This window comes from Haliotis rubra, unplaced genomic scaffold (assembly GCF_003918875.1).
Source record: "Haliotis rubra isolate DU_JTF1 unplaced genomic scaffold, ASM391887v1 Scf10, whole genome shotgun sequence".
NCBI lineage: Eukaryota > Metazoa > Mollusca > Gastropoda > Lepetellida > Haliotidae > Haliotis > Haliotis rubra.
The window spans coordinates 1,922,114-1,950,041 of record NW_025764892.1 but is presented as its reverse complement, the minus strand read 5'-3'; the positions used below and the strand labels follow the sequence as shown (position 1 = coordinate 1,950,041).

At 39.5% G+C, this 27,928-nt stretch overlaps 1 protein-coding gene across 1 annotated transcript in view; it reads right to left on the bottom strand.

The window, feature by feature from the left end:
• The window catches only part of LOC124256342 (neurogenic locus notch homolog protein 1-like), a 46,304-nt gene extending 20,631 nt beyond the window's left edge, over window positions 1-25,673 (bottom strand). Inside the window, 5 exon segments of the mRNA XM_046690366.1 lie at window positions 262-351; window positions 6,686-6,901; window positions 7,609-7,767; window positions 16,865-17,050; window positions 25,396-25,673. Of these exon segments, the coding sequence (XP_046546322.1) occupies window positions 262-351; window positions 6,686-6,901; window positions 7,609-7,767; window positions 16,865-16,961 (562 nt within the window). The 5' untranslated portion in view covers window positions 16,962-17,050; window positions 25,396-25,673.
• Between the last annotated feature and the right edge of the window lie 2,255 nt (window positions 25,674-27,928).

Here is a 27,928-nt window from a genome sequence, read left to right as displayed (position 1 = left end):
ACCAATCAGCGAGCGCGTACGTTGCCGGTAAGGTAATGCTATGAAAAGGCGCGAAAATTATGTATCGCGATACCTATCGTATCGTGACCTTAAAATCGTGATACGTATCGTATCGTGGAGATTGGTGTATCATGACACCCCTAACAAATATCCTCTTTATTACCACACAACTTGCATTAAATACTATCAGTTACTAGCAGACGACTAATGACTACTGACAGAGACACACATACCAACAGAATAAGCACTACAAACACATACCTGGAATGCAGTTGCAGTGGTACTGAGCCCCTCTTAGAGCAGTGCACACACCCTCCAAGCAGGGTTTACTATCACAGATGGTTGGGTCCACTGTAAACAGGTGAGGTGAGGTGAAATTGGGTTTAACGTCGTGCTTGAGAATATTTCGCTCATATGACGACGTCCATGCGTGTGTATGTGTATGTGCGGCTGCTTGTACTAGCCCAGACTGAAGCTGGTTTTATAGTGCTAGCCCACTGAGATACCATGCCGCAGTGAAGCATGAATACCCCACTCAGACACATTATACTGACTCCGAGCCGACCAGTCCTTGTTGTACCCATTAATGCCGAGCGCCAGGCAGGGACCAACAAGTACCATATCTTAACGTCTTTTGGTATGACGCGTCGGGGATCGAACCCGCGACCTTCCGCTCTCCGGGCGGACGCTCTAACCACTACACCACGGAGGCGGCCACTGTAAACAGAGGCAAAACAGGTAGAATAGCTTACATCACACTAATCATTACTAAAGTCTGAATTCAGCATTAAACAACCACCAATATAAATGTAGTTCACTCTTCTGTAACCCGTGAAGATTCGGGTTAGAATTGGTCTTCAGTAACCCATGTTTGTCGTAAGAGCCCACTAACGGTATTGCTTGGTCAGACTCGCTGACATGGTGGACATCCCAATTGTGTATATCGATGCTCATGATGTTGATCACTGGATTGTCTGGTCAAGACTTGATTATTTACAGAGCTGCCATATAGCTGGAATATTGCAGAGTGCGTCGTTAAACAACATGTAATTTTTTGAGTAAAATTGATATTTTATACTTATCCTGACTCGTGCTCTTTTTGCTTGTCTCCTTCCTCTTGCGAACATAGTGGAACACTTGTATCTCCCTAATTGAAGTTCCCTTCAATGTAAAATCACTAATTAGTACACCACGAGTTACCTCCCTTCCACAAGCTCGGGAACGAGGGCGCCCCCTCTACCCATGTGCCTCACTCTCTCCTCATATACTGAGCCCAACATTTGAATTTACAGGGAAATCCAAAGTGTTATTTGGGGAGGATGGGAGGGTTGACTCAAGAGTCAGGATAAGTATAAAATATCAATTTTACTCAAAAAATTACATATTTTTCCTTATCCTGACTCATGCTCTTTTTGCTTGTAGAATCCAACAGAGCGGAGGTGGGAATATATAATACTTTGGATTTTAATAATTAGTGATTTGAACTGTGATGATTGTAATAACCCTATGGGAACTTCATAAAGGCATTGAACTGATGAATTCCTGCTGCCAGCTTATCAGCTGCCATATAGAGGTTATTACAATGTACTTATTATGATAAAGTATATATAATATTAATACAATGCTTAAGACTAATAGACTTAAGCTTGTTAATATGCTAGTATAAACTCCTTAGAGTTTGTTAGCTAAAATACTTTAAGATATAAACATAGCACTAAGCTTAAAATATGATTAAATTTAAGCTAATTATATAATAACAAACCTCTTTAGGGTTTGTTAGTTAAAATATTTATATGATATAGACAGTGCTGAGCTTAAGATATGAATAAGCTTAGCTATATATATAACAGCAAACTTTGTAGAGTTTGTTAGCTAATATATTTTTACAATATGAGTATAGTATTGTGCTTAAGATATAATTATCTTAAGCTACATATATAATAGCCAAACTTAGTAGAGTTTGTTAGCTAATATATTTTTACAATATGAGTATAATACTGTGCTTAAGATATAATTAACTTAAGCTACATATATAATAGCCAAACTTAGTAGAGTTTGTTAGCTAATATATTTTTACAATATGAGTATAGTACTGTGCTTAAGATATAATTAACTTAAGCTACATATATAATAGCCAAACTTAGTAAAGTTTGTTAGCTAATATATTTTACAATATGAGTATAGTACTGTGCTTAAGATATAATTAACTTAAGCTACATATACAATAGCCAAAAACTCTGTAGAGCTTATTAGCTAATAGATTTATAATGTAACCATAGTACTAAGCTTAAGATATGATTAGACTTAAGCTAAATGTATATAGCAAAAAACTCCTTAGAGTTTATTAACTAATATACTTTTATGTTATAAACATAGTACTGAGCTTAAGATATGATTAAACTTAAGCTATAAATATATAATAGTAAAACTCCGTAGAGTTTGATAGCTAATACATTTTATTATGTTGATTTAGACCTAGTATTGAGCTTAAGATATGAAGTAAACCTTTTAAGCTAAATATATAATAGCAAAAAACCTTTTAGAGTTTTAATAGCTAATATACTTATATGGTATCAACATAGTATTGAGCTTAAGATATGAAGAAACCTTAAGCTACATATGTATAGCAAAAACTCCGTAGAGTTTGTTAGCTAATACATGATATAATGTAACCATAAAGCTTAAAATATGATGAAAACTTAAGCCCAATATATAATAGCAAAAAACTCTTTTAGAGTTTTGATAGCTAATATAGTTATATGATATAAACATAGTACTGAGCTTAAGATATGAATGAGCTTAAGCTACCTATATAATAGCAAAACTCCGTAGAGTTTGTTAGCTAATGTATTTTTACAATATGAGTATAGTACTATGCTTAAAATATACTTGACTTAAGCTACGTATATAATAGCCAAAAAAAACTCTGTAGAGTTTGTTAGCTAATGCATTTATCATGTAACCACTGTGATGATAAAAAACGAGCTTAAGCAAATTATATATAGCATGAAGCTATTTAGTACTGTTATAAGATAAGTAAAAATCTGTAAGATTGACTTATCTTCTCCGAGGAACTGTCAACTGTTGTGCAAGGACCATGGGATCGAATTGGTGGATACCTGAGACGTCCTCGGTGGTGATATCTCTCAGATAATGGTTGGCAACCACCATATCGGATCTACAGTAATAAACCCTCCATTATTTCAAATAACATTTGTGTAGATGAAATTGTAGAAGTTAGCTCTAATATCAAGAGTATTAAAGCTCATGGAGGGTCGGATTAGGTCCATCTGTCTTGTATGCACGTAGTATGACAGTTCTGATCCAAACGGAGATATAGTACGTGAGACTACACTCTGCGTAAGTTGATGATAGAGGAAAAAAATCTGTTGTATTTTTCCTTCCTGTTTGGTTTGGTGGAGATAAATTTACAGTGCTCTTGCTGGCCAGCGTGATAGCATCATCGTATCATGGAGTCCAAGTATGTCATCCAGGCATGTTCATAAACCTCACTTGTGAGGTGTTGTAGCACTATATTCATATCCCCAAGTTGGTACGTGAAACTTCCGTTTATTCTCCAAACAGAAACTTAGTAGGTTTACTAACCATCTAGTTGTGTTAGTAGCTTGATGATGAAATTCAGGTGTAGTCTGAAACGCTGTGGATTTCGATCCACTTGTATCACGTCGTCTAGGTAAATCGTTGCGATGTCCTTGACGATGTATGTGCACAACCGGGAGTTTGTGTCCTCGATGAACTTTATGTAAAATCGCCTGACTGCTGTGCCCTTGTCTAAACTTGACAGGGGAGGTCTCTAACCTGAAGAAAGCAGCCTAATCATGAAGGTTCAGGTTAACTGGGCTGTAAGGAGGCTTGCTCGTTCATTGATATTGAATTGTCTGCAGATATGCGTAATGGTCACGCATGTAGATAATCGTATCGTCGTCCGGGATTGCATATACTAGCAATTTATACGGAATAGTTGATTTCTGTGAAGATCTATGAAACGTCGTTGACAAATTAATACAGCGACGTTCTGTGTTGTAAATAGCCTGTGCAGTTGTCTTCGCGTAGGCTTATAGACGGCATCTGGCATACAGTTGATAGACAACTTATGCGATGTCTTGAACGGACTGAGGAGTAGCTATATATGACGAAAGTGGCTAGTATATGGAGACCTTGGAGGAGACTTCCTCGGTGAACGGAGACTTCACGAAGCTCTCAAGTATCCCTTCTAGATCTACTGGTGAAGTAGACTTGAGCCACTTAGCCTTCGCGCGACCTTCGCGAAGGTATCGAGTCAAAGTCCGATTAGAATATATATATATATATATATATATATATATATATATATATATATAAGAGCTTTGCTTCGCGAATGGCCTCTGTGTTTAACAGGATGTGGGGTCGGCGGCGCTTACTCCTCCGCCGACGCCCCTTGTAGCTGGTGAGGCTCTAGCTCCTTCGCCGAGGCGCCTGGGACTTGCTGGTTCTGCATAAGTAGGGCCGAGTGGATCATCTTATCATTTTCAGAAGTCGTGGTTACTCACGAAATCTGGTGATAAGTGTCTCAATGATCGCTCTAGATCTATTTAGGCCAACGAACATACGTCTCGGCCATGGATTCAACTGAACCAATTTACGATTGTAGTTCTTATTGTTGATATCGATGATCAACTTGTAGTTTTCATCGATGTCTTAAGCCTTGAAGAAGGGGTCCATGTTGTGCGTGGAAAACTTCTAGGCGTGAAAGTTCGGCAATTATGGTGTCTGAACTTTTGTGGCTTTATGGGATGCTATGTCTAGATTCTGTGCTACCGCAGCAATCGGGTCGATCGGAGGTAGGGTGATAGCATCTGCATCGTCTTCCTTCATCAGGTATGTCTGCGTCGTACTGCCACTCTAGGAAGGTGATGTAGACTTGTGTGCAGACTTGTGTGGTAACCTGTGAGGCGATCGATGTGGTGATGTACGAGGAGATCGGAGACTATTGACAGCTTCGCGAAGCTCTTGAGTAGTCCCTTGACTCTGTTAAATGACGATCTATATTCGGGTGTCCTTCCCGAGTGCCTTCGCGAAGCTTCCTCTGCGTTCGGTCCTGGGGAACGGCGATTTGAGCTTCGCGAAGGCTTCCGTGAGGTCTGGTGGCTGAGTCTGCATCTAAGGATGAAGCCGAGGAATGTGATGATCTATCCCGCCTTCGCGAAGGCTGTACATCTGGGTCCTTCGTCAAGGTGGTCTGCGACTTCCTTCGCGAAGGCTGCATCGTCTTGGCTGCTACGTTGACTGGAGGTGCCTCTAGAGTGTTGTCTAAGTTGGAGCCTTCGCGAAGGCTCGTACTCTGGGCTGGCTGCTTCTCCAGTCTGTAGTGACCCTCCATCACGACCATGATTTGCCGTAGTAGCTCGTCTGGGATGGTCTGCGACGAAGTAGTCGGTGCCATCTCTGCGCTGTTAGTGGTGGGGCCCTCAGGTAAGTCGTCTGACATCAGTGTAGAGACATCAGGCTGCATGACGATCTCTGCTGATGTCATTGTAGCTGCTCACCGGTCGCTACTTGTCTCATATCGTCGGGGATGATGATCGGCTGATCATCGTAGGCCAATTTCAGCGGCTGGAACAATCTCGGGTTGAGAAAGTCCTAGTAGACTTCGTTGAATTCCCCTCAGAGGTCGACGCTGCCCTGGGGTGCGAAGTCTGCGCTGAGTGTTGGTAGCGACGGGACCCTCAGGAAGATCATCGAATGTTGATCTGGCGCTGACATCACTGTTGCCGACATCAGTCATTCTTTGATGTACATCAGGAATGATGATCGGCTGATCATCATACAGGCCCAAATCTGCGATGAGAACAATCTCGGCTGAGAAAGTTCTAGTAGACTTAGTTGATTACCCCTCAGTGCGGCGAAGGGATGTCTGGGGAAGCAGGACGCTTCTTGGAGGCGGCGGACTACGTCCCACGCCTCTCCACCATTCTAGCGGAAAACCAGACGGGAGGGGGGTTGACCAACAGCAGTAGACTGGCGAGGGTTCAGGTGTATCAGTCATGCTAGACTCTGCATACGCTGACCTATCTGCTGTCGTCTCAAAGCAAACGTAATTATTTATTAAAGGTAGAATTGGATAAATTAGTATCGCGAACTGCAACGCGAATCACATGAAACATGGCGCAGTACAGCTAGGGCATATTAAATGCGGATCAGCAGCAGAATAAAAAACGTAATGTGCAACAGTACAGAATTTTTATCAACGTAATCCACTGCAACAGCGAGGCGTCCCGTGTATAAACAGTAGAAACACGACTAAATATCAATATATAATTGTTGAAAGATACTAGCTAAACCTCTATAGATCTCTATACGAGGTAACTAACTAAATATAATCAAAGGATATAGTGTGTCGGGAGACACAGGCGCTCTCACGTCCAGCTCACTGGGCGAAGAAGGAGAGAGTGAGGCACATGGGTAGAGGTGGCGCCCTCGTTCCCGCGCTTGTGGAAGGGAGGTAACTCGTGGTGTACTAATTAGTGATTTTACATTGAAGGGAACTTCAATTAGGGAGATACAAGTGTTCCACTATGTTCGCAAGAGGAAGGAGACAAGCAAAAAGAGCATGAGTCAGGATAAGGAAAAATAATCAATACTGCACTGTAAATACACTATTTGGTGTACCATTAACCACACTTACCTGGAGATGCCGTGGAATTGACAGGTGGCAGGAGCGGGGTGGTCGGAGGTGGAGCAGGTGTGGTGGTGGTGGGCGGGGCCGTGGTGCTGTTGCAGGTCACACCATACCAGCCCGGGGGGCACACACATATGTAGTAGGCTACACTGATGTTTGGGTTTAACGGGTAGCCGTAACAGCTTCCTCCATTCTGACATGGCCGTCCCTCACATGGGTCTCCTACAAGCGCCAAAGGTAAGGATCAACAGATACATTCATGGCATTAAGTTTATCATTTTGAATCTCAGTGAATATTAGGAATTAGGCTGGAAAGAAAAGGTATGCTTTCCCAAATGTTACGGTTGTCATATTATTGCAGTTACTTAATGTCCAGCAACCCCACTTTTGCCACTATTATTTTTTACTAAGGTGAATTACATTGTGAAAATACAAGCGCCAAAAGTAAGGATGACAGACTATAGAAGCTGTTGTTGTACATGCAGAGAAGTCATAAATCTTTAACAATTGAAACTCTGAAATGTGAATGTACATCACCTCAGACAGTCAATCACACGTAACATAAAATTGAAACTTGATCAGTTCAGTGATTCAAGCAGTACCATTTTGTTAAACACTGTAAATGATCAGATTCTGATCTCAATTTGTCTGCCCTTCATCCATAGAACATGCAGTGACATTTAATATGACAGGACATATTTGTTTGTTTTTTACCATGGTTATTGGCTATAAAATACATTTGTGTCCTATCTAAAAGGATGGTGTAGATGCGTCATCTGAAACGTATGTCAAATGCTTCATACAGTATTCACATTTAATGAGTAATGGTACGACATTGGCATTAATAACATGATATAACCACAAAACCAACAGATGCTGGTGAACAGCACAATACTGACATTGTCCAAATGTTAGAATGTGAAGCCTACCATTGCGACAAGTTGCATTTGTCTCGTCTTCTCCATTGGGACATTCGGGTGTTCCATCACACAGCCATTTCTCCAGGATACAGCTGCTAGGCATCACTGGATCCCCACAGAACATTAGGAACAGGAAGGGCTCTAGATCAGGGCAGTTCTCCAGGTAGGCTACATGAACAACAATCTCAGCATAAGCAGGGGTGGAAACTATAAAATTGCTAGTGTACTCCGGTACAGTGGCACATGTACAGTCACTTGCCCTGATAATTTTTCCACTATACCGGCCAATCTTCTTGTTGATTTTTTAAATAAACAACATAATTAACATTGGAAAGTCAACTGGACACCGGTACAGCATAATATACAAATTTGCATGCCAGACAGAAAAAAAACACTGGACTGGGAAGTGGGGCAATGGGTTATTAGCAACCCTGATACGCATTGTTTCATCTTGTTTTCCTGGTAATCGTATCTCTATATACAGATGTCATGATATATCTATCATTCCTCAAAAAGACAAAACCAATGGCAGTTTGTGTAATTAATCCATTAATACTGCATTCACCTCAATAAGTGTCCTAAGTGCATGTTAAAGCCTGCACTAGTAAATTTTGTTTTCCAATCAATATCTGGCTGTCAATATATATCACAGACAGAGGCCCAGATAAGCTGCGTATCTGGGTAAAATACGCATAGAAAATTTCCAAATACGCATTGAAAAATAATTGTTGCATACTAATTACGCATTTAAAATGTTAGATACACAAAAAGTTTAAAACAAATGCGTACAGAATATATTTATAAAATCGCTTGCGTAATGAAAAAGACATCGATTGCTATAAAGTGTTGTACTGTCAGTATAGGACAAGTGTTGTACTGTCAGTATAGGATGAGTGAGTTTTTTATGAAATCATTTCCATTAAATTTAACTTGGTTTTGATTAGGTATGACATAAGGCAGAACATACCTGCTTAGTAAACTTACTCAATGACATAATACTGAGGTGAGTAAAATGACTGAAATACGCACATATTTGAAAGCAGTGGGAAACGGAAAATGAAATACCCACTCAACATGCATAAAACCCACTCCCCAAAAATACAGTGGGTACAGTACCCACATGAGCTAAATCTTATCTGGAGCTCTGACAGAGATCGATAATCGTTAACTAAATATCAATCGTTTATTGATAAATATCAGAAAAGTAACTTTGAGCAAAAAGAACAAAAAATCTGAAAGAAATTAATATTTTTCACATCACTGGTAAGTGCACTGTACCTAAGGTGACAACATGGAGGCAGACAAGATCGCTTGGCGATTATTCCCTTCGAAATAGCAGTCTTCCACGTGTATACAATCAACATTATTCAGCACACTGATAAACTTTGATGGTGTGAATACATTGAATGCACTGAATTTGCTTTGTGTTGAAGAATAAGCATTTTTACAATCACGCGAGGATGTCGGTAACACAAAGTCTGGATGGCGGTAACGCGTACAATGAATGATGCTGGTAACACATACTGTCCTGCTTCAGTCGGCAAACAGAAATTGTCGGTAAATAGAAATACAAAGGAGATACTAATATCAGTTCTTATGTTTTACACAGATGTGTACTGCTGCTACATTAACAGTATGGGCGACTTTTTCTGTGCACCGGAGAGTTGTTGCTTGTCTTGAAGCAGGGTGTGTTTAATCACACTATTTATGTGGCGTTTCATTGAACTTGAACGGATTTAGATGTGTGTGCCCATTGTCCATTACGCTGAGACCTTTTTCTTTGTCCCTCCTCAATTCGGACACATTTGACATGTTGATTTTAAAGTACATTTTACAGACCTTTTTCTTTGTCCCTCCTCAATTCGTTTATTTGGTAAGGCTGAATATATAAAGCTATATAGTTTGTCAACCTTACTTTAGGGACTGCATATTTTGCACCGACATCAATTGAACCCATGCCCAGATTGAGTTGATCAAAACAATCACAGAAAAAATAAAGATATACACATGGAACTTAATTAAGCACCGCCCAACATTTTTTAAGTTACTGACTTACCTAATGATAAATCTTGAATTGTAACGATGACTATCATTTGAATTGTATTTCCTTTCAATATTGTTTAAGGGCTTTGCAAAATCAATCGTCAAAACACATCTCAATATGCAGTTGAAGCACACTACCCACGATTGTCTCAAAAAGCACTATTAATATTAATGCGGCTAACTGTATAAAACGCCAAAACTTCTTAATGATTTTACCAGTATCTGTTACAATGGCACGAGGGAGACTACCAGGAGTAAGGAGATGGCAAATTATTTGAATGCACGACACCGGAATGTCATGTAGGGCTATAGGGCGACAGCTTGACATTCACCACACCGTCATAAGTCGAAAACACTGTCACACCAACAAGGTTATGGACTGACCAAAGCCAGGTAAACCCCCAAAGAAGAGAGTTAAGGATAAATATATAGTAATAACTGTATAATAACTGATGGAAAAGAAATAAGAAATGAACTAAAAAATTTTTATGAGACATTATATGCTGAGCAAACTGAAACTGACTATGAGATGGCAGAAAACATACTAGAAACAACAGATACTCCGGAAATAAAAAAGAAGATATATTTGATATACTTGAAGAGCCAATTACGCTTAAAGAAACTGCAACAGAATCCACACTAACAACGCTAACTGTACAAACATGTAACCCTGGTGTACTGAAATACAAATTGGAAAAAAGTTGAGGACCGGGATGTGAGACGTCAGCCTTTCACTACAAATGGCGTCCTGAAGCACCAATGGCTCCCCAACATACGTCTGTGCAATAGGACTGTATGAAACCGCATAAAGGCACATGGGATGAGGGGCAAGAAGGGTGACCAAGCATCCAGCCTTGACCAATCTTCACAAGAGAGCTCATTTGGAGTGGTGTTTACCCCGAAGTCATTAGAAGTTGGCGTCATGGAGGCAGGTGCATTGGTCGGATGCGAGTCATTTTTATTGCACGTCACAGACGGGCGTCAGCGAGTCTAGGGGACCAAGAACAGTGCATATGAGCCTAAGAACATCAGAGCATCATTTCCTTACGGTCGTGGATCTGTCATGGGGGGTGTCTCTCCCATGATCATAAACTGGGCTTGGTAACTGTTCATTGAAATGGTGTCAGCCTGGAAAAGCGAAATTTCAATATTCCCTATTCCCGGTTAAAGCGAAAATCAAAGTTGTGCTGGGAGTGCCGCGAAAGCGAATTGCTATGAAAACATCGGCTTACCGTACTTCAGATTAGCGCGGCGACCCCAATACTCGATCTGTGAGCCTCTGCTGTTTCCACTTCTTTTATCCTCATAAGTTGTGTCAAATGTCTTTACCTTATCCCAATTATCAAGGTTTTTATAGCAGCTCTTGATTGGTCCTCTGTGATTGACTGTATATACATGTACATATCTGGCTTCCGGTAAATCTGGTATATATAGTTTGCTTTCTACATATGTCTTTAATCACCTGAAGAAGGGGCAAGAAGTAGCCCAGAAACGTATTATACAATAAGCAAGGAGTTGCCATCCATATACTCGTCTTATATATTCACCAACTTCTAAATGCCTCTTAAGAATGTCTTTCTGGATCCTGTTCTTGTGCCACATTTTGATAACCACCCATTAGCCACTCGCTCTGTATTTATGGATGACAATGCCCGACCACATCGTTCCCGACTTGTGACAATTTTTCTCCAACAACACTGTAACCAAACTTCCATGGCCTGCTATGAGCCCGGATCTGAACCCATTGGAGCCTGACTGGATCATTCTTGGATGCCGAGTGCAAGCACTGGATCCGCCTGTACAAGATTTGGCATGTTTGGAAGCAACTTTGCGCCGGGAGTGGCAGCAGCTGCCTCTGGAGCGAATCTAGAGACTCACGACAAGCATGAGGAGGAGGCTCAAAGCAGTCATCAGTGCACAAGGTGGATATGCACGCTATTAAACATTTTTCATGTGATTTGTTGTCTGAAGATAACAGAGAACATTTTCAGACTGAGAGACCTCTCCCATCTTGGAACTCTGCAGCCCCATAGTTGTACAGGGATACATTTCGTTGACAAACATCGTTGACGTTTTCATGTCATTTTGTAAATTAAAGTATTGCAAATTTTCATGATTTTGTCCAAAATGTCAACTTTCAGGAAACAATGGAGTTTAAGCTTTCCAGTATGCATACTAATGGTAATGGTTGCTCAGTTTCATGGCAATATGAAAATATCGGGGGTGTTTAATCAAGTGCCATGTGTATAGTTATATAGGTAACTTTTTAAAGGTTTCATCCCAAAACTGGCAGTCTCAAGATGAAGTAATTAGGGAGGTGTTATAATCCACTGACAGAAATGGGACATACGGAAATTGCACTGCCAGAATTGGGACAACTACCATCACTAATTAGGACTAATTGGTCTGTGTGAATATGAAATTGGGGAGCACCTTTAGAATACAGCACCACAACTTCTCGTGAGGACATTCTCAGCCGTAGGTCACGTCACTGAGACAGGCAACCAGTTTGTGAGAACCCGTCGGATGCAAACCCGCGACCTTTGGATTGTTAGCCTGACAGCTAACCGACTGAGCTACGTCCACACTGTTGCACAATGTTCAAATTTATCGAGTCATTCCTGTGACGTCACGGAAATCACCAGAAACCTAACGAAGTCTACAGTGTCACGTGAATTCATACCACGTACATTGTCGAAGTTGTTCGGAAATGACGGGTAACCTTGGAAACTCATGACGTCATTCTTTTTTTGCTGGCGCAAGTTCGCGGGCCTGGGTAATCTAAGTGTCATTTCACTCTTGACATTGAAAGGGCAAACACCGTAATTCACGATGGCAGGATCTTTGAACGATTCGTTCGAGGATTTTGTGATGGAAAAGAAAGTGTGGCGCACGGGAGCAAGGAAGGAGAACGTGGTTCATGGGAGTAAGGATAAGAGGGCCAGGAATAAGGATGTGGGAGACACTGGGAAGGCGGATGGCAGTTTTCCTTCATTTCCAAGTTGTACTGATGCTCCTTGGGTAAGTTCATATGGGAGAGATTTGGGGAGGGCTTCCAGGGTCATAACTTATGATTGGTTGCTCTTTCAAGTATTTGTGACGATTCGTGCTACTTTGGCTTGGTGCATGAACCGTGGGTTACTCTGTAACCATGTCACCTGTGATGTATGCAAGAGGTCAATGTATATTGCAGAGGAAACTGGGATTCATCGGAGTAGTGACGGCATTCGTTGGGCTTGTCGTAGAACGAGTGATGGAGTTAAACATCAGTGTTACAAATCAATCCGAACTAAAAGCTGGTTCTCTGATGCTCGCATCAATATGGCTGAATGTTTGAAATTGATTTTTCCCTGGTGTCGGAACCGCTCTCAGCTTGATTGTCAGACTGAGTACGTTTTCTCTTCAGCAACGACTACTGACTGGTACAACTTTTGTCGTGAGGTGTGTGATAAGTCGGTTTATGGGAGGATGGAAAAGATAGGTGGGCCAGGTATTTTTGTTGAGATTGATGAATCAAAGTTTGGCAAACGAAAGTATCATAAAGGTCATTATGTGGAGGGCCAGTTGGTGTTCGGAGGTGTTGAGAGATTGGCCCGACATAAGATTTTTATGGTACCAGTAGAATGCAGTGATGCTGACACTTTGATTCCATTAATCAAGCAATGGATTTTACCCGGTTCTATTATCATGTCCGACTGTTGGAAATCATACAGTTCTCTCGATTCTGATCCGGATTACACACATCTCACTGTCAACCATTCCGAGAATTTCAGAGACCCCATTACAGGTGCGCATACAAATACAATTGAAGGAGAATGGCTTCATGCGAAGCGCTCCATGAATAAGTACGGCACTGTCAAGTCTCTCTTTGAATCCTATCTCAATGACTGACTGAGTTTGGTTTTACGCCGCTTTTAGCAATATTCCAGCAACATCACGGCGGGGGACACCAGAAATGGGCTTCATACATTGTACCCATGTGGGGATTCGAACCTGGGTCTTCGGCGTGACGAGCCAACGCTTTAACCACTAGGCTACCCCACCGCCCCCCCTATCTCAATGAACATATCTAGAGAGTAAAGGTATCTTGGGGTGAAGGGGACTTGTTTGATGCTCTACTTCGTGAAGTTGCCCGACAGTATCCTATTAATAACATGCCTGGATCCATTCCACTTCAGCCTGCTTCCTCCACGGTTCTTGCTGCTTCCTCTCCTGCCAACTGACTGAGTACTGATCATGCCTTGAACGACGCCGCCTCAATCCATGTTTGGTTTTCACCAAACGCCATTACATTTACTTTTGCTGAGTGTATTATTAATTTCATTCACAATAGTAAATGTATGGTGCTTGTGTGAATGTTCGCCATGGATTTAAAAAAAAAAGAAGAATCTCCGCCCCAACCAAAGCCATTCCTAACCCTAAACCCTAACTAACCCTAACCCTAAAACCCTCACTAACCCTAAACCCTAATCTCAACAATATAATGATTAAATTGACCAAAACTGCGAATAATAGAATTTGGCATAATGTGACAGGTAAAATGCATTTTTACTAAATTGAAAAAATATAAAATGCAAAAAAACACAAAAAACACACAAAGTATAACACCTCAGCACCCCGTAATGTAAATTATTATCAGCGTATTTGTGAAATAACAAAACAATGGTAAACTGGTGCTTGCAAATAATTGCGCATCCGCCTGTAAACTATTGCGGGAAACTCAACATCGTTGGGCTTATGCAATGAGATAGCCAGTAGAGATGAAACATCACTGAACGGAGCTTATACGCACTCGCTTAGCTTGACAACCTTGTTGCTATGTAGGCGTCATAGGGCATTGTTTTGAGAACGTGCTTTGGAACAAAGTCACACTAAGACGTATTTCAAAGTTTGTGGTGCTGTATTCTAAAGGTAGGCCAAAATTGGGTTAATTAATCCTTAATTAATTCAATGCTACCTAAATCAACTATGCCAGGATTAACAATCCCTGGCTTCCACTTGTCCATCTACCAATTAACTACTAGTTTCACTTGTTATCTCATAACTGTTGTTGTTTTAACATGTACATAATATAGCTGTCTGCACCTAATTGTTTCATTCACCTGATGAAGGAGTAAGAATATACTTCGAAACGTCGTCACCCTTCTCAATAAAGAAGTTGACATCCATAAAATTCTTGCATATATGTATATCTCTTCTAAATGCTACTTGGGCAGTTAATCCTTTGCCCCTCTAATGATTATGAACGCAGTGTTTTTTTCTTTGGACAGGATATGGTGTATATAGTTATGTGAGAGAGGCATTGCTTCATATCGGTCAGCTTGTGGAGCAGTGCTTGCGGGTTCTTTCAAGACTTGAACTCTGATCAGTGATATCAACTTTAATCTGAACTCTAAGGTGATTGATGCAGTGAAATATCATGATTTATTTTATACTTGTATATAATAAAATCTTATGACTTGCCAATCATGTTTCTTTTATTTGCTTGTGTCTCTCCTGGTAACGTATCATTGACCGATATCGTTAACCCATTTAATTAGCCTACTCAAGTCCAATTAGCAATCTTTTAACTATCAGTTAAGCGGTGCGAACAGCATACTGCCAGAAATGGGACTTACGGAAATGGCACTGCCAGAAATGGGACAACGCGCTGGACCAATTAAAAGGTGTGATAATCTCACTGCAGAAATGGGACTAAATCTTTTTGAATAGGCGATCACCGTGATATTAATAATAGGTTCCTGAGGTCACGGAGAAACATGAAGGTACATGTAAACACTTTTACTCTGAAACGAATAAGAAAACAAATAGTTGCAAAATATACAGTCCCTAAAGTCAGGTTGACAGACTATATAGCTTTATATATTCAGCCCTACCCAATAAATGCACGCTGTAAAATGTACTTTAACCGTCAACACTGCAACGAAATCAACATGTCAAATGTCCGAATTAAGGAGGGACAGAGAAAAAACTCTCAGCCTAATGGCACACATATCTTATAATCCGTTCAAGTTCAATGAAACGCCACATAAATAGTGTGATTAAACACACCCTGCTTCAAGGCAAGCAACAACTCTCCGGTTCACAGACAATGAATGAAGCCCATTTCTGGTGTCCCCATACTGTTAATGTAGCAGCAGTACACATCTGTGTAAAACATAAGAACTGATATTAGTATCTCCTTTGTATTTCTATTTACCCACAATTTCTGTTTACCAACTAAAGCAGGACAGTATGTGTTACCAGCATCTTTCATTGCACGTTACCGCCATCCAGACTTGAGTTACCGACATCCTCGCACGATTGTAAAAATGCTTATTCTTCAACACATAGACATTAATAAGCACATTCAGTACATTCAATGTATTCGCACAATCAAAGTTTATCAGTGTGTTAAATAATGTTGATTGTATACACGTGGATTAGACTGTAAACCGAAGGGAATAATTACCAAGCGATCTTGTCTGCCGCTATGTTGTGATGCTGCTAACGCACGTTACCAGCATCACCTTAGGTACAGTGAAGTGGTGACATGTTTATACACGGACTACTAACACAACAGCATCCTGAACATAATTGAGAAGCAGTCCATGAATGAGGTGAGGTGAGGTGAAATTGGGTTTAACGTCGTGCTTGAGACTATTTCGCTCATATGACGACGTGCATGCGTGTGTATGTGTATGTGCGGCTGCTTGTACTAGCCCAGACTTAAGCTGGTTTTATAGTGCTAGCCCACTGAGATACCACGCCGCAGTGAAGCATGAATACCCCACTCAGACACATTATACTGACTCCGAGCCGACCAGTCCTTGTTGTACCTATTGATGCCGAGCGCCAGGCAGGGACCAACAAGTACCATATTTTAACGTCTTTTGCTATGACGCGGTCGGGGATCGAACCGGCAACCTTCCGCTCTCCTGGCGGCGGACGCTCTAACCACTACACCACGGAGACGGTCAGTCCATGAATGAAGACTTACCGGTAACCTTGTATATTGAGTAAGAAAGAAGTGAGAGTATCGCAAAAGGTAATGGACAATATTATTCATAATTGATAACACAAATTTTCATTATGATGATCAGTAATATTTTTCCCTATCAGCAATATTTCAAATTATCAATAATTTTTACCATCCCGAGAGATCATGCAAAAATCAACAAACCTTCACTATAAACATGTTTAGATTAAACACCATCTTGTGTGCTTCCCAATGTAAACTCACGTTTTGGTTTAGATTGCTGGGATTGGGCATCCTGAGAGTAAACTGACAGGAGCAACAGGCTTATAATGACAGAACTCAGTTTCTTTCGCTTTCCCATCTTAGATGATCATGTGGATGAATGTCAGATTCAGAACGTGGGGCTTCCAGCATCTAGTGACTATGTGTCATCAACCACTGACATCCTATCTGAAATATTACATGGCATCATTTACTAAACATCTATTTTTCCAAAATAAAGCCAGACCAATTTCATTTCTTGTTTTACAGATCCTCCGGTCATATTTTTTCTAGAATAAGAAAATAAATAAAAATAATTTTTCCCTGTTCAAAAAATATAATCGTATTGTTAATGTGATATAAGTGAAATAATCTTGAAATCATTTGAAACCTAAACTCACTCAACTTAGTTTTAGTTGATATAAACAATAGGGCTGCAACGATTCACCCAGACCTCGATTCGATTCGATTTTCGATATTGGACCCTCAATTTGATCATTTTCGATTCGATTAGCCATACAAGTAAAAACATCAGATTTCATTTAACCCTCAGGCTCGGCTTTTTTAGCGGGAAGTCCATCGTCAACTTGGCGATTTCTACAAACAACAATTCTCATTGGATAATTAGCCAATTAGGCGTCAACCAATCACGTTTCGCCGTATTTCAGCACTAGAAACTGCTTGAGTTGGAATCAAAATTATGTTCTGGTAGTGTGGAAATATTTTAAATAGGTATTCAAATATTGAATCGGAATAGTGATTATGATTATCGAAAATCGAGACTAAGATGTCAGATTTGATTTTCTATGAATCAAACCGAATTGTGCAGCCCTAATAAACAAACCAAAAGATTAACATTGAAACTCATGTGGTTTTTGCTTTGACTGGTGATTATTTTTCTTTTTTCTTTCTGAGGACAAAAATCTGTAAAACAAGAAATCAAATTGGTATGGCCTAACGATACAAAATTATATATACACACATAACTATGATTATAGATCTGGTAACTGGTGGTGAAAGCAAACTTGGGTGTGTATGGAGGGGGGCGAGGACATACTTATCACTCAGAGATGGAACATGTACGCAAAACAACCTACCGTCATTTGTACGCATAACGGGGGAACTCATGTGACGTCTTCTAAAGGTTTTAGCGACACAGATCCTGTTAGGTAGGCCAAGTGTCTGCTATCTGTCCCCAACATCTCTACCTCGGTTCAGTGGTAAATTGTTTAAAACATTAGTGTTGTAGTGTAGATCACTACATTTACATTTTCACCATTGCCAGGAAACAATTTAGGGCATATTTCTGAACAATTACCCAGTTAAAAAATCTTCTCGCCCCCATAAGCATAGAAATCAAATGAATGCTCCCTTATAATACTTGGGTGATTTAACAATCATCGTAAACATCATGATATGATCACATACATACAAGGCCATGAGCTTACAACAAGATATGATGAAGAGATAATGCAATACATTGCTTAACAACATCACTTATCATGTCAGTTGAAGTCAATTATTCTTTAATGGTGGTGCAAGAGCAAGAGCATCGGTTACAGAATATTTGCAAATGCTTGCATAATTACACTCTAAAAATGGCAGTTACAAATACTGATAAGATAAACAGAGTGATTTTGTGGACAGTAGTGGGAATAAACAATATAAACTGAAAAAAATTGATGATATTTTTTTAATCTTGTAGAACTTAGTTCCTACGTGTTCTGGTTTGGGTTCTTAGGCCAACAACAGACACATTGAATTCCAAGGACACAATGTTTTATCAACGACTCTTTCCAAAGTACAGTCAAGGGAGATGACTCCCAACTCAACATGTGGTACAGCATACCACTAGAAAATCAAGATCACACAACATAGTAAAATAAGGTAGCCAAGTTAAATCATCTTCCTCTAAATACATATATTTGTGAGAGCTAAAATAAGAACATTTAAATAGATTCAGAGCTATAGATAACTTTTTGAGTCATTGAGTTATGTACTCGCTTGTGTTCATCTCAATTGGGTACCCTAATTTTCCTTTGAATAACCAAATAAATTGTACCCATCTCACTCAAACTCAGTTGGGGATTTTGACATTTTCCCTTAATTGTAAAAATATAATAAAGTAAAAATGAAAGGTTTGTTATTTATATTTGATCTGTAATATGAGAAATGATAAGAAAGACTGCAAGTTGCCTAGTTCATGTGCTGAAATAGAACCTCTCAATATACCTCAGTTATTTTATCTATTTTGTGTGTACACATGTAAGATCAAATTTATTGAGTATTTACAAAAATTCAAGCGTACTTGTACGCAGTAGACTTAACAGGAATTATGAATATTTGCGTAATTTACACAGATAAGCAGCTTATCTGCACCTCTGTAGATTCATCTGACAATATAAATATGATATAGAAGATCAATGATTGAATTAGTTGTAAATAATGTGACAGCAAAATAGCAATCAATATCAACAAGGGATTGTCATGTACATTCACTGACAAGCTGCTTACTAGCAACAAGTGAGCAGTGATCAAAACAATCAATTGCTGCAATTGTTTATACAACTGTGTGTTCCTGTCCACATGGCAGAGGGACCAAGGTATCCGGAATATACAGTGATATACATCTACTTGACATGTGTCAACCAAGTCAGCGAGTCTGACCACCCGATCCCGTTAGTCGCTTCTTACGACAAGCATGGGTTACTGAAGATCAATTCTAACCCTGGACCCAGTTGTATCAACGCCAGTAATTATGTAATCATCAATTAAACACTAATCATTGATTAAATTCTTAATGTTTGATTAGTTAATGAAGTGTTTAAATACGGTTGTATAAACCCTTATTTAAACACCCATTAACTAAGTATGCCTCTAATAAAGGTCCCGTCATTAAACCATGATTAACTTAGGGAATCCCCTAATTATTATCCATGATGCATTGCAGGTAAACACTCATCTATAGTCTGCATAATGGCTGCCGTCCAGAAATCGCAGTAAAAACTTTGAAAGTTGTGAAATACAGGCCTAGTTGAAGATCATATCAGTGTGTTAAACAGCAAACTGACTAACTCCATTACTAATGACAAAAGAAGCAGATATGGGACAAAATAATGTCTGAGCTGAATAGCTTTAGGGTAAGCAATAGAACGTCCAAAGAAATCAATACAAAATGGAACAACATGTTTCAAAATGCAAATAAAAGTGTTTTCAGACAGAATATGGTCTACTACACTAAATGTGTCAATTTCTTATGTAAATATTATTCAAACAATCAAAAACTTTCAAAAACATAGAATGTATACCCTATATCCACGTATGATATGATATTGAACAAAACTAAATGTAGATACTGAAGTCAGTTTCATGAAAAAGTATCTGAACTATAATGCTAAAATACACATCATAATACTGACAGTGTAATCGGAAGGATAGGGCGATTGTGTTTACTCTTGTTCAAAGCCGACCTTCACCTCAAAGAAATTGCCTAATATGTGCAACAAGGTTGACGTGATGACATCACTATCGCTGACCGATTTCTTACAAAATGGCTTAATTTCGCTGACAAGGGTACACAGGATTTGGCGCAGGACTCTTCCCTTGATTCAGGGATCATTTGTACATAAATATGTGATGTAAGTAATCAGAATTATTCTGACTCTCTGTGTATTGTTATATTTTTATCGTTTCATTGGATAAATAAGAGAAGAAGCCAGAAATGCTGATAATTACCGCTGTCATTCTGCGCTATTTTGCATCAGTCATGACGCCACGCTGCACGAAACCTTGATAAATTCTTATGAATTATCAAATCATTGCATTGTATCTGTTTTTAAATTTCTTGTTTCTTACACGATACTCTTTCCATGCATATTCTAAAAATATTGAGCCATTGCAAGCAAAGAATGGACGGCTGGGTGTCGGACAATTCAGAAAAATGCTACGCAGTGTAAAATCGGATTTTTCTTTGTTTACAAGTGCAATCTTCGAAAGTACAATGTTTGTTTTCACCCCAATATCTTTCGTTTCATTTCATCTAGACAGTTGGTATTGGTGACAAAGACCATTTGTAATTTGATTCCAAAATATATAGGGAATTCATTGATGTATTTCTCGCAGCTTAATATGAAATATCACGCATTGATGTAATTGGTGTCTCAATACCGGCCTTCAAGCTAAACGGATTTTGTAAACAGTATCCAATATGGCGGAAAGCTCTCTGGCGTTTGTGTAAGTATATTTTCGAAAACATCCCAACGATTCTAGGTTAAAATAGGCAACGCTTCAGAATTATCATTAGTGATTTTATGAAAAACTGATATCAGTGATCATTACTATGCTATTTTTGAAATTCTATATTCCCAGTAATTGTCAAATTTTCACATGTCAAAACTTACAGCAAATAACTCTGTGAATTGCGATTACATATTGTGTCAAAAATGGCGACACGGCGAAAAGTCTATTTTGAAAGGTTATTTTAAGCACTTTAGTTTTGTCTGATTTAATAGTGGATGGTATCAAGAAACAGGGAATTTCCATGCGGAATTCAAAACTGTGAAGTATATTTGTATATAAATATGTAACATATTTAGAATTTTATTGAACTTCAAAGTGAGGGTTAAAGAGGAAGGACATATATGTCCCTGTGGCACCCAGTGGGGTTAATTAATCCGTTCACGAAAATGTTTCTCTTTTCTCTGACGTCGGTTGATGGTACATTATGTTGTCTGCCATGTTGATACAGCTAATGATGAGTTAATGATACCCCCAAACCTTCATTAGCTTAATGATGGATTAATGAAGGGATTCCTTTATTAAGGATTTCATGCAACTAAAGATAATCAGTGATTAACTAATCATAGCTTAACTAACGATTAAAGCTTTATTAAAGTTTGATACAACCGGTCCAGATCTTCATGGGTAAAATGGTGATAAATGAGTGAGTGAGTGAGTGAGTGAGTGAGTATGGTTTTACACCACTTTTTAGCAATATTCCAGCAATATCACGGCGGGGGACACCAGAAATGGGCTTCACACATTGTACCCATGTGGGGAATCGAACCCGGGTCTTCGGCGTGACGAGCGAACGCTTTAACCACTAGGCTACCCCACCGCCCCTTGGTGATAAATGTATAAAGAATGCGATGTAAAGCAAATATTAGTTAGAAGGTAGGCAAGCTCTTTGAAACTTCCGAGCAATTAAATAGCATATAGGTTACAGCCGCAGCATCAGATTACTTGGAGACCCAGATCTCTCTCCCTACAAAATTACCCCCTTCTCTTGTGCAATATCACTATGAGTCACCTATCACGACTTATCTGATTAGGGTTTTAATACGATGTGAAGCAAGAAATGTGTGTAAAGTACAGACAAATGTATAGAAAGAAAAATACATATTACATCCCCAGGGACAAATGAAAATATTCACTATACCAAAACTTTGACAAGACTATAATGTTCCTACATTCGAGGTAATTATTGTGTTTCACGATATTCTTGGTATGGTATGTTACACACTGTACATGACACTCACACCCTAATCATGCTAATACTTCCTGTAAAGACACCTGAAATTAGTCGGTTTCCTGTGAACCCTGGGTTTATAGGGTGAGTAAGTGAGTTTTATGCCGCTTTTAGCAAATTTCCAGCAATATCACAGCATTAAGACACCAGAAATGGGCTTCACACACTGTACCCATGTTGGGCCAATTTTGCAGCAAATGTCAGTAAATAAACCCAAACTGGCATAACCAATACCTAAATTCATTTGATATATTAAGCGTTAAAAACTATTATGGCTTTGAGGGACTTGTGTTTCATTGACCAATTTCAGCAAGAATATATTTTATTCCCTTAAACTGCCTGCCAAGGGCACTTAGTTTGGAACCCTGCACAAATCCTGCCCATATATTGATGCATATCTTGGTGTGATTGTACTCATGTGAGTGAGTGAGTGAGTGAGTGAGTTTGGTTTTACACCATTTTAGCAATATTCCAGCAATATCATGGTGGGGACACCACAAATGGGCTTCACACAGTGTACCCATGTGGGGAATGGAACCCAGGTCTTTGGCGAGCATGAACAAACGCTTTAACCACAAGGCTACCCCATAAATAAACTGACTGAGTTTTATGTGACATAACGTAATAAGATTTTATTGTATTTTAAAGTGAAATGTATCGCACAATCCCTTGATGCAGATGCTTTCCACCTATTATGTGTAGGATAAAATAATGAAACACTTCTCTTCAGATTGTTAGACATTAGACATTAAACCCTTTATCTGAGGGACATCAATATGATCATGATGTTTGCCACTGCTTTAGACAACTGACAATCTCTAACTAGCATGCTTTATTGTATTTGAAAAGAGTCTCCTATATAAAAGCTCTGTGGTTTATTGTCATGTTTTGAAGCCTAGTGGTTCACACAACCCTAATTGTTCCCAAGGCTACAGATACAAACATTTCAAGTTCAATCCACTGAAATACTGTGAAGTATGTGTATAACAAACAAGCTTATAATGAACTGGGTTTTTGTATCGGTCTGTATCTGCATAATTTTGTAGAAATATGATTTATAAACAATGGTTATAACAAACTAAACAAATAATAAAATAAGGGGTTGACCTTTGAGTTCATTATAACTCATTAACTGTAAATTACTGTACAAAGAAGCCTTTATATTTCATTTGACACATCTCCAGTGAGGCACATTCTATAGACAATTCATGGGCCAGGTAGGTAAATCTGTAGGTAATTGCTACAGACTAACTCTGGGGCAGGGGGACATTCTTGAAAATTTTCCTGCAGAGTGGTTCTTCGCTAAGGACTCCTGGCCCCAGAACATGTCATCTAAATCTCTTACACCTAATGTACAGTACATGAAATCTTCACAACAAAGCCTTTTTACATCTCAAACCTGGCCAGTGGTCACTTAACCTATTACTATCATTCACTTCACAAGATCTGTACAGCTCAGATTGTATTGGTGTATTAACATAATCAACAGGTGAGCCTTAGGTACTCAGGTATAGGTGGTTTGTGGAGTTTCAAATTTAAACCTTTGAACTTCTAATAACAAATGCTCATTCTGTTTTTTTAAAGCAGGGGATTGGGAGAAAGGCAGGTCCCATTAACATTTTGAACATTAGAACAAAATATGGCCCATTAAAAATTTACTATTGATACAAGGAAGTAAATGCCCATTCCAAGTTCAGAAAATGGCTAATAATCCTGTCAAATGTTCTCTGTCCCAATCCCTGCTAAAGTAAAACAATTCCTATCTATGCATGGGATAAACATTTTAACATACACAAAATGCATATTTATTTACTTCTGTCAGAGATAAAATTTCTTTATAGTGATATATCATCTGTCGATTATTTACATGCCACTATCAAAGTTTGAGCTTGAACGTTGCAGTATGTGTTGATGAAAAACAAACAAAAGAAGCTAAACACTTTCTTATTGTACTTCTGCAGTCATACCTTTCTACAAATTTAATCCTTCAACGATAGGGTGGGGACATGTAAACCTAACAATATAACCTGAACCTGTGTGTTTAAATCTATCATGATGTCGGCTATCAAATTCTATTTCTTTAAAGCATATAATGGTATAAAACTGACACTTACATTTTCATTGTTAATGTATGAACATTCATGTACAGGTCTGACTGCAATAAACAGTTTTAAGGAAAACACAAAGAATACTTGTATAGTTTCAGTTAAATCTACCTACAAAATAGGTGTAGAATTTGTCAAACTTAGCAATAATTTGCACAATCCCTCTCATGCTGATCACGCTGACACAAGTCATAATGATCACGCTGACACAAGTCATATATATATTGATTGAATATTTGTGTAGCATACAAATCACAAATTGAAAATATGAAAGGTATTATATATTGTAGTGATTATACCTATATTACAGAACAATGGGACAACCATTTACCCCCACAAAACATAGGCAGATCCAGGAATTTTCAAAGGGGATGGGTTTCAGGGGGTTTGAACCCCCTAAACCCCACCTTGGCTCTGCCATTGCAAAACATTAACTTCAATGTGGCCTTTAGTCATTTTCCGGGGGGTCTGAACCCCCTGACCCCCCCCCCCTTCTCTGGATCCGCCACTGCAAAATATGATTACTTGAAATGTTAGAGCATGAATCAAGCTGTCTCGTGTGAGCAGTGATTTCATGCTAAAACTACTTCCATCTAATCTGTCTTGTACATGTTATGTCTTAAGATCACTCTCTCTGTTTAAATGCAAGGTTAACACTGTGATACATAATTATGTAGTTTCAGTTATGTTAGTAAATGGACACAAGTATATAATAAAGGTAAGCATATATACCTTCCGCTGAGGCCCTGTAGTTCGTCCCGGCGATTCATGACAAACGACACAACATATCCATTCAAAGTATTTACATAACAATACCTGAGATTCGTGGGAAATCATGCTTGCCTTACACCATAACCAAGTACACATCAGGGAACAAGAAGTTATAATAAAGGACACCTTACCTATTACGTTGTACAGAATATCAAAATGATACTGACAACAGGTAGGTCTTCACTTGAAGGTATCCATTACTGTTACTGGTTCATTCCGACATGAAACGCTATTGATCCCCTCTTCCATTGAGAGCGTGTATAGTTAGAGTACACATACCACCACCTGTTGCGCTCTGACAGGACACTATAAAATCAAAACAGAGAATTGAAAACTGTGCATGGGAGAAAAAACGAACTGCTTTGGAACTAGTCAAAATGGATAGCTTCGTTTAGTTATGTCACTCGTATGTGCATTGATAAATATCATAAAATGTGTTATTAGACGAGAAACAAAGCACAATCGGTACAAATCACGCCTGTCTTCTTAAAGTCGGATGCTTATTACCGGACTGAACGTAAAAACAAATTACGTTTATTTTGTTCTGACGTTTTCTAAAATAGCAAGAAGCAAAACAGTTTACGGAAAAGATGATGTTTCCCACGATCGTTTATTGTCTGTCGTTACGGCCGGGCATGGGAGGCGGGGGTCGATTCATTTGTGTACGCCTATTAATTGTATTTAGGAAAGTACCAAATCTATTATTTATCTGCAGATTTGCTTGTTTAGGGGATTAATTAAGTTGATTTGTATTTAATTACCAAGTGAGATTTATGTTTTCTTTTTTTCTCCGATGATAATTAAATTAGAAACGCCGTGTTTAGTTTAATGTACATGTTTGTTATTTTGGTTTCATTTGAAACTATGGGCATATATTGCCATTGGTCCAAGTGTTTTTTTCCGAATGAATTTGTCCAACATCGAATATACTCAACAACACGCACGAATCTGAAATACATGTTTATCTCCTTAATGTTAAACATATCCTCAGCAGCAAAACAGAAATGGACATAATAAGCGGATCAAAACCATTTTTGTGTACAATATCTTAGACACATCAATGAATATCTCAGCACAAATCAAGACATTACGTGAACTTTTGCAGTCCATTCAGACCCTTGACTTCAATAAGTGGATCACCATGACTGACTGACTGACTGAGTTTGGTTTTGCGCCGCTTTTAGCAATATTCCAGCAACATCACGGCGGGGACACCAGAAATGGGCTTCACACATTGTACCTATGTGGGGATTCGAACCCGGGTTTTCGGCGTGATTCAGCCAACGCTTTAACCACTCAGGCTACCCCATCGCCCCATGACCACCACGAGCGGCAATAACTGCAGCACAGCGTTTATGCATGGAGTGCACCAATCGATTGATGAAGGCCATTGGCACCTTGAACCACACTCTGAGAAAGGCCTGGCGCAATAAATCGGCTGTGTTCGGCCTTGGTATGACATTATTCAGTCTCCTCTGAATTTCATCCCAAAGATGTTCAGTTGGGTTTAAATCAGGACTAAGGGCTGGCCACTGCATATTGTTGCCACCGTTTTGCTGCAGAAAGCCCCGTGTAGCTCTGGCAGTATGGGCCCGGGCGTTATCATGCTGGGAAATTAATGTTGTTCCGGTGACGTCCGAAATGTGGTATGACGTGGGGTACCATGATGCTTGCACCTCCCCATGAGTCTTTCCATAACACATTGGTCTGAGTAACGCTGGCCACGTCGTCGCCATATTCTTGTTCTGCCATCTGCAGTTGATACGCAGTACCGACCCTCATCTGTGAACAGAACAGTTCTCCATTACCTGTATCGCCAGTTTTGGTGTTGTAGGGCAAACTGAAGACGTTTACGTGACGAGGGATGAGGATAGGTCCACGGTATGGTCTACGGCAATGGAGGTTCCCGCTGTTAAGACGTCGGCGTACTGTATCAGTACTGATTGGTCTTCCGTGTGTTCCCACTGTCTGGCGTGCTGTTTCGGATGCCTGCATGAAGGGATTCTGTACATGCTGTCGCATGGCGGTCTTGTCTTGTGGTGACACTTGGTCTGCCAGCACGGGGGCGATCATTTGTGGTGTTGGTGGCCCGGAAACGTTGCTGCAGCCTGTAGATGGTCCGAACGTTGACCTTGAAGTGATTGGCAACGGCTTGTGCAGTGTGGCCAGCTTCAAGTCTTCCTAGGGCCTGGTTCCTCTGAGCTGTCGTGAGTCGCGGCATCCTGCTGACGTTGTAATGTAAATGTTTCAACCAAGTTTGGGAATGCATTTTATAGGGCTGGTCCTTGTGAAGAGCACTTGCAGCATGAGTTGCATGAAAAACATGAAGAACACCGTACCATCTCCCAGATCAGGTTGCGTTTTTGAGACCATTTCCTGGGTTTAATTCTGAGTTTGGGAAGGAATGTCTTTGCTCAGGTAAAGTTGGAGATGTTGTCAAAAATATACAATCAAAACATTAAATGAGTTTACAGTTATCCGTTTATGCGAAGAAAAATTCCAAACTGACGTTTCTTTTGCTGCTTAGTATATTTTTAAAATTAATTTTTACACTGTGAAAAATAAAGAAATAAACACTTACCTATGCTCCCTGGGCGTGCTCATGTCAAAGTTAATTATCACAGTAACGCCGATTCTGTTTCAAGTGACTGGAGCATAACGAGG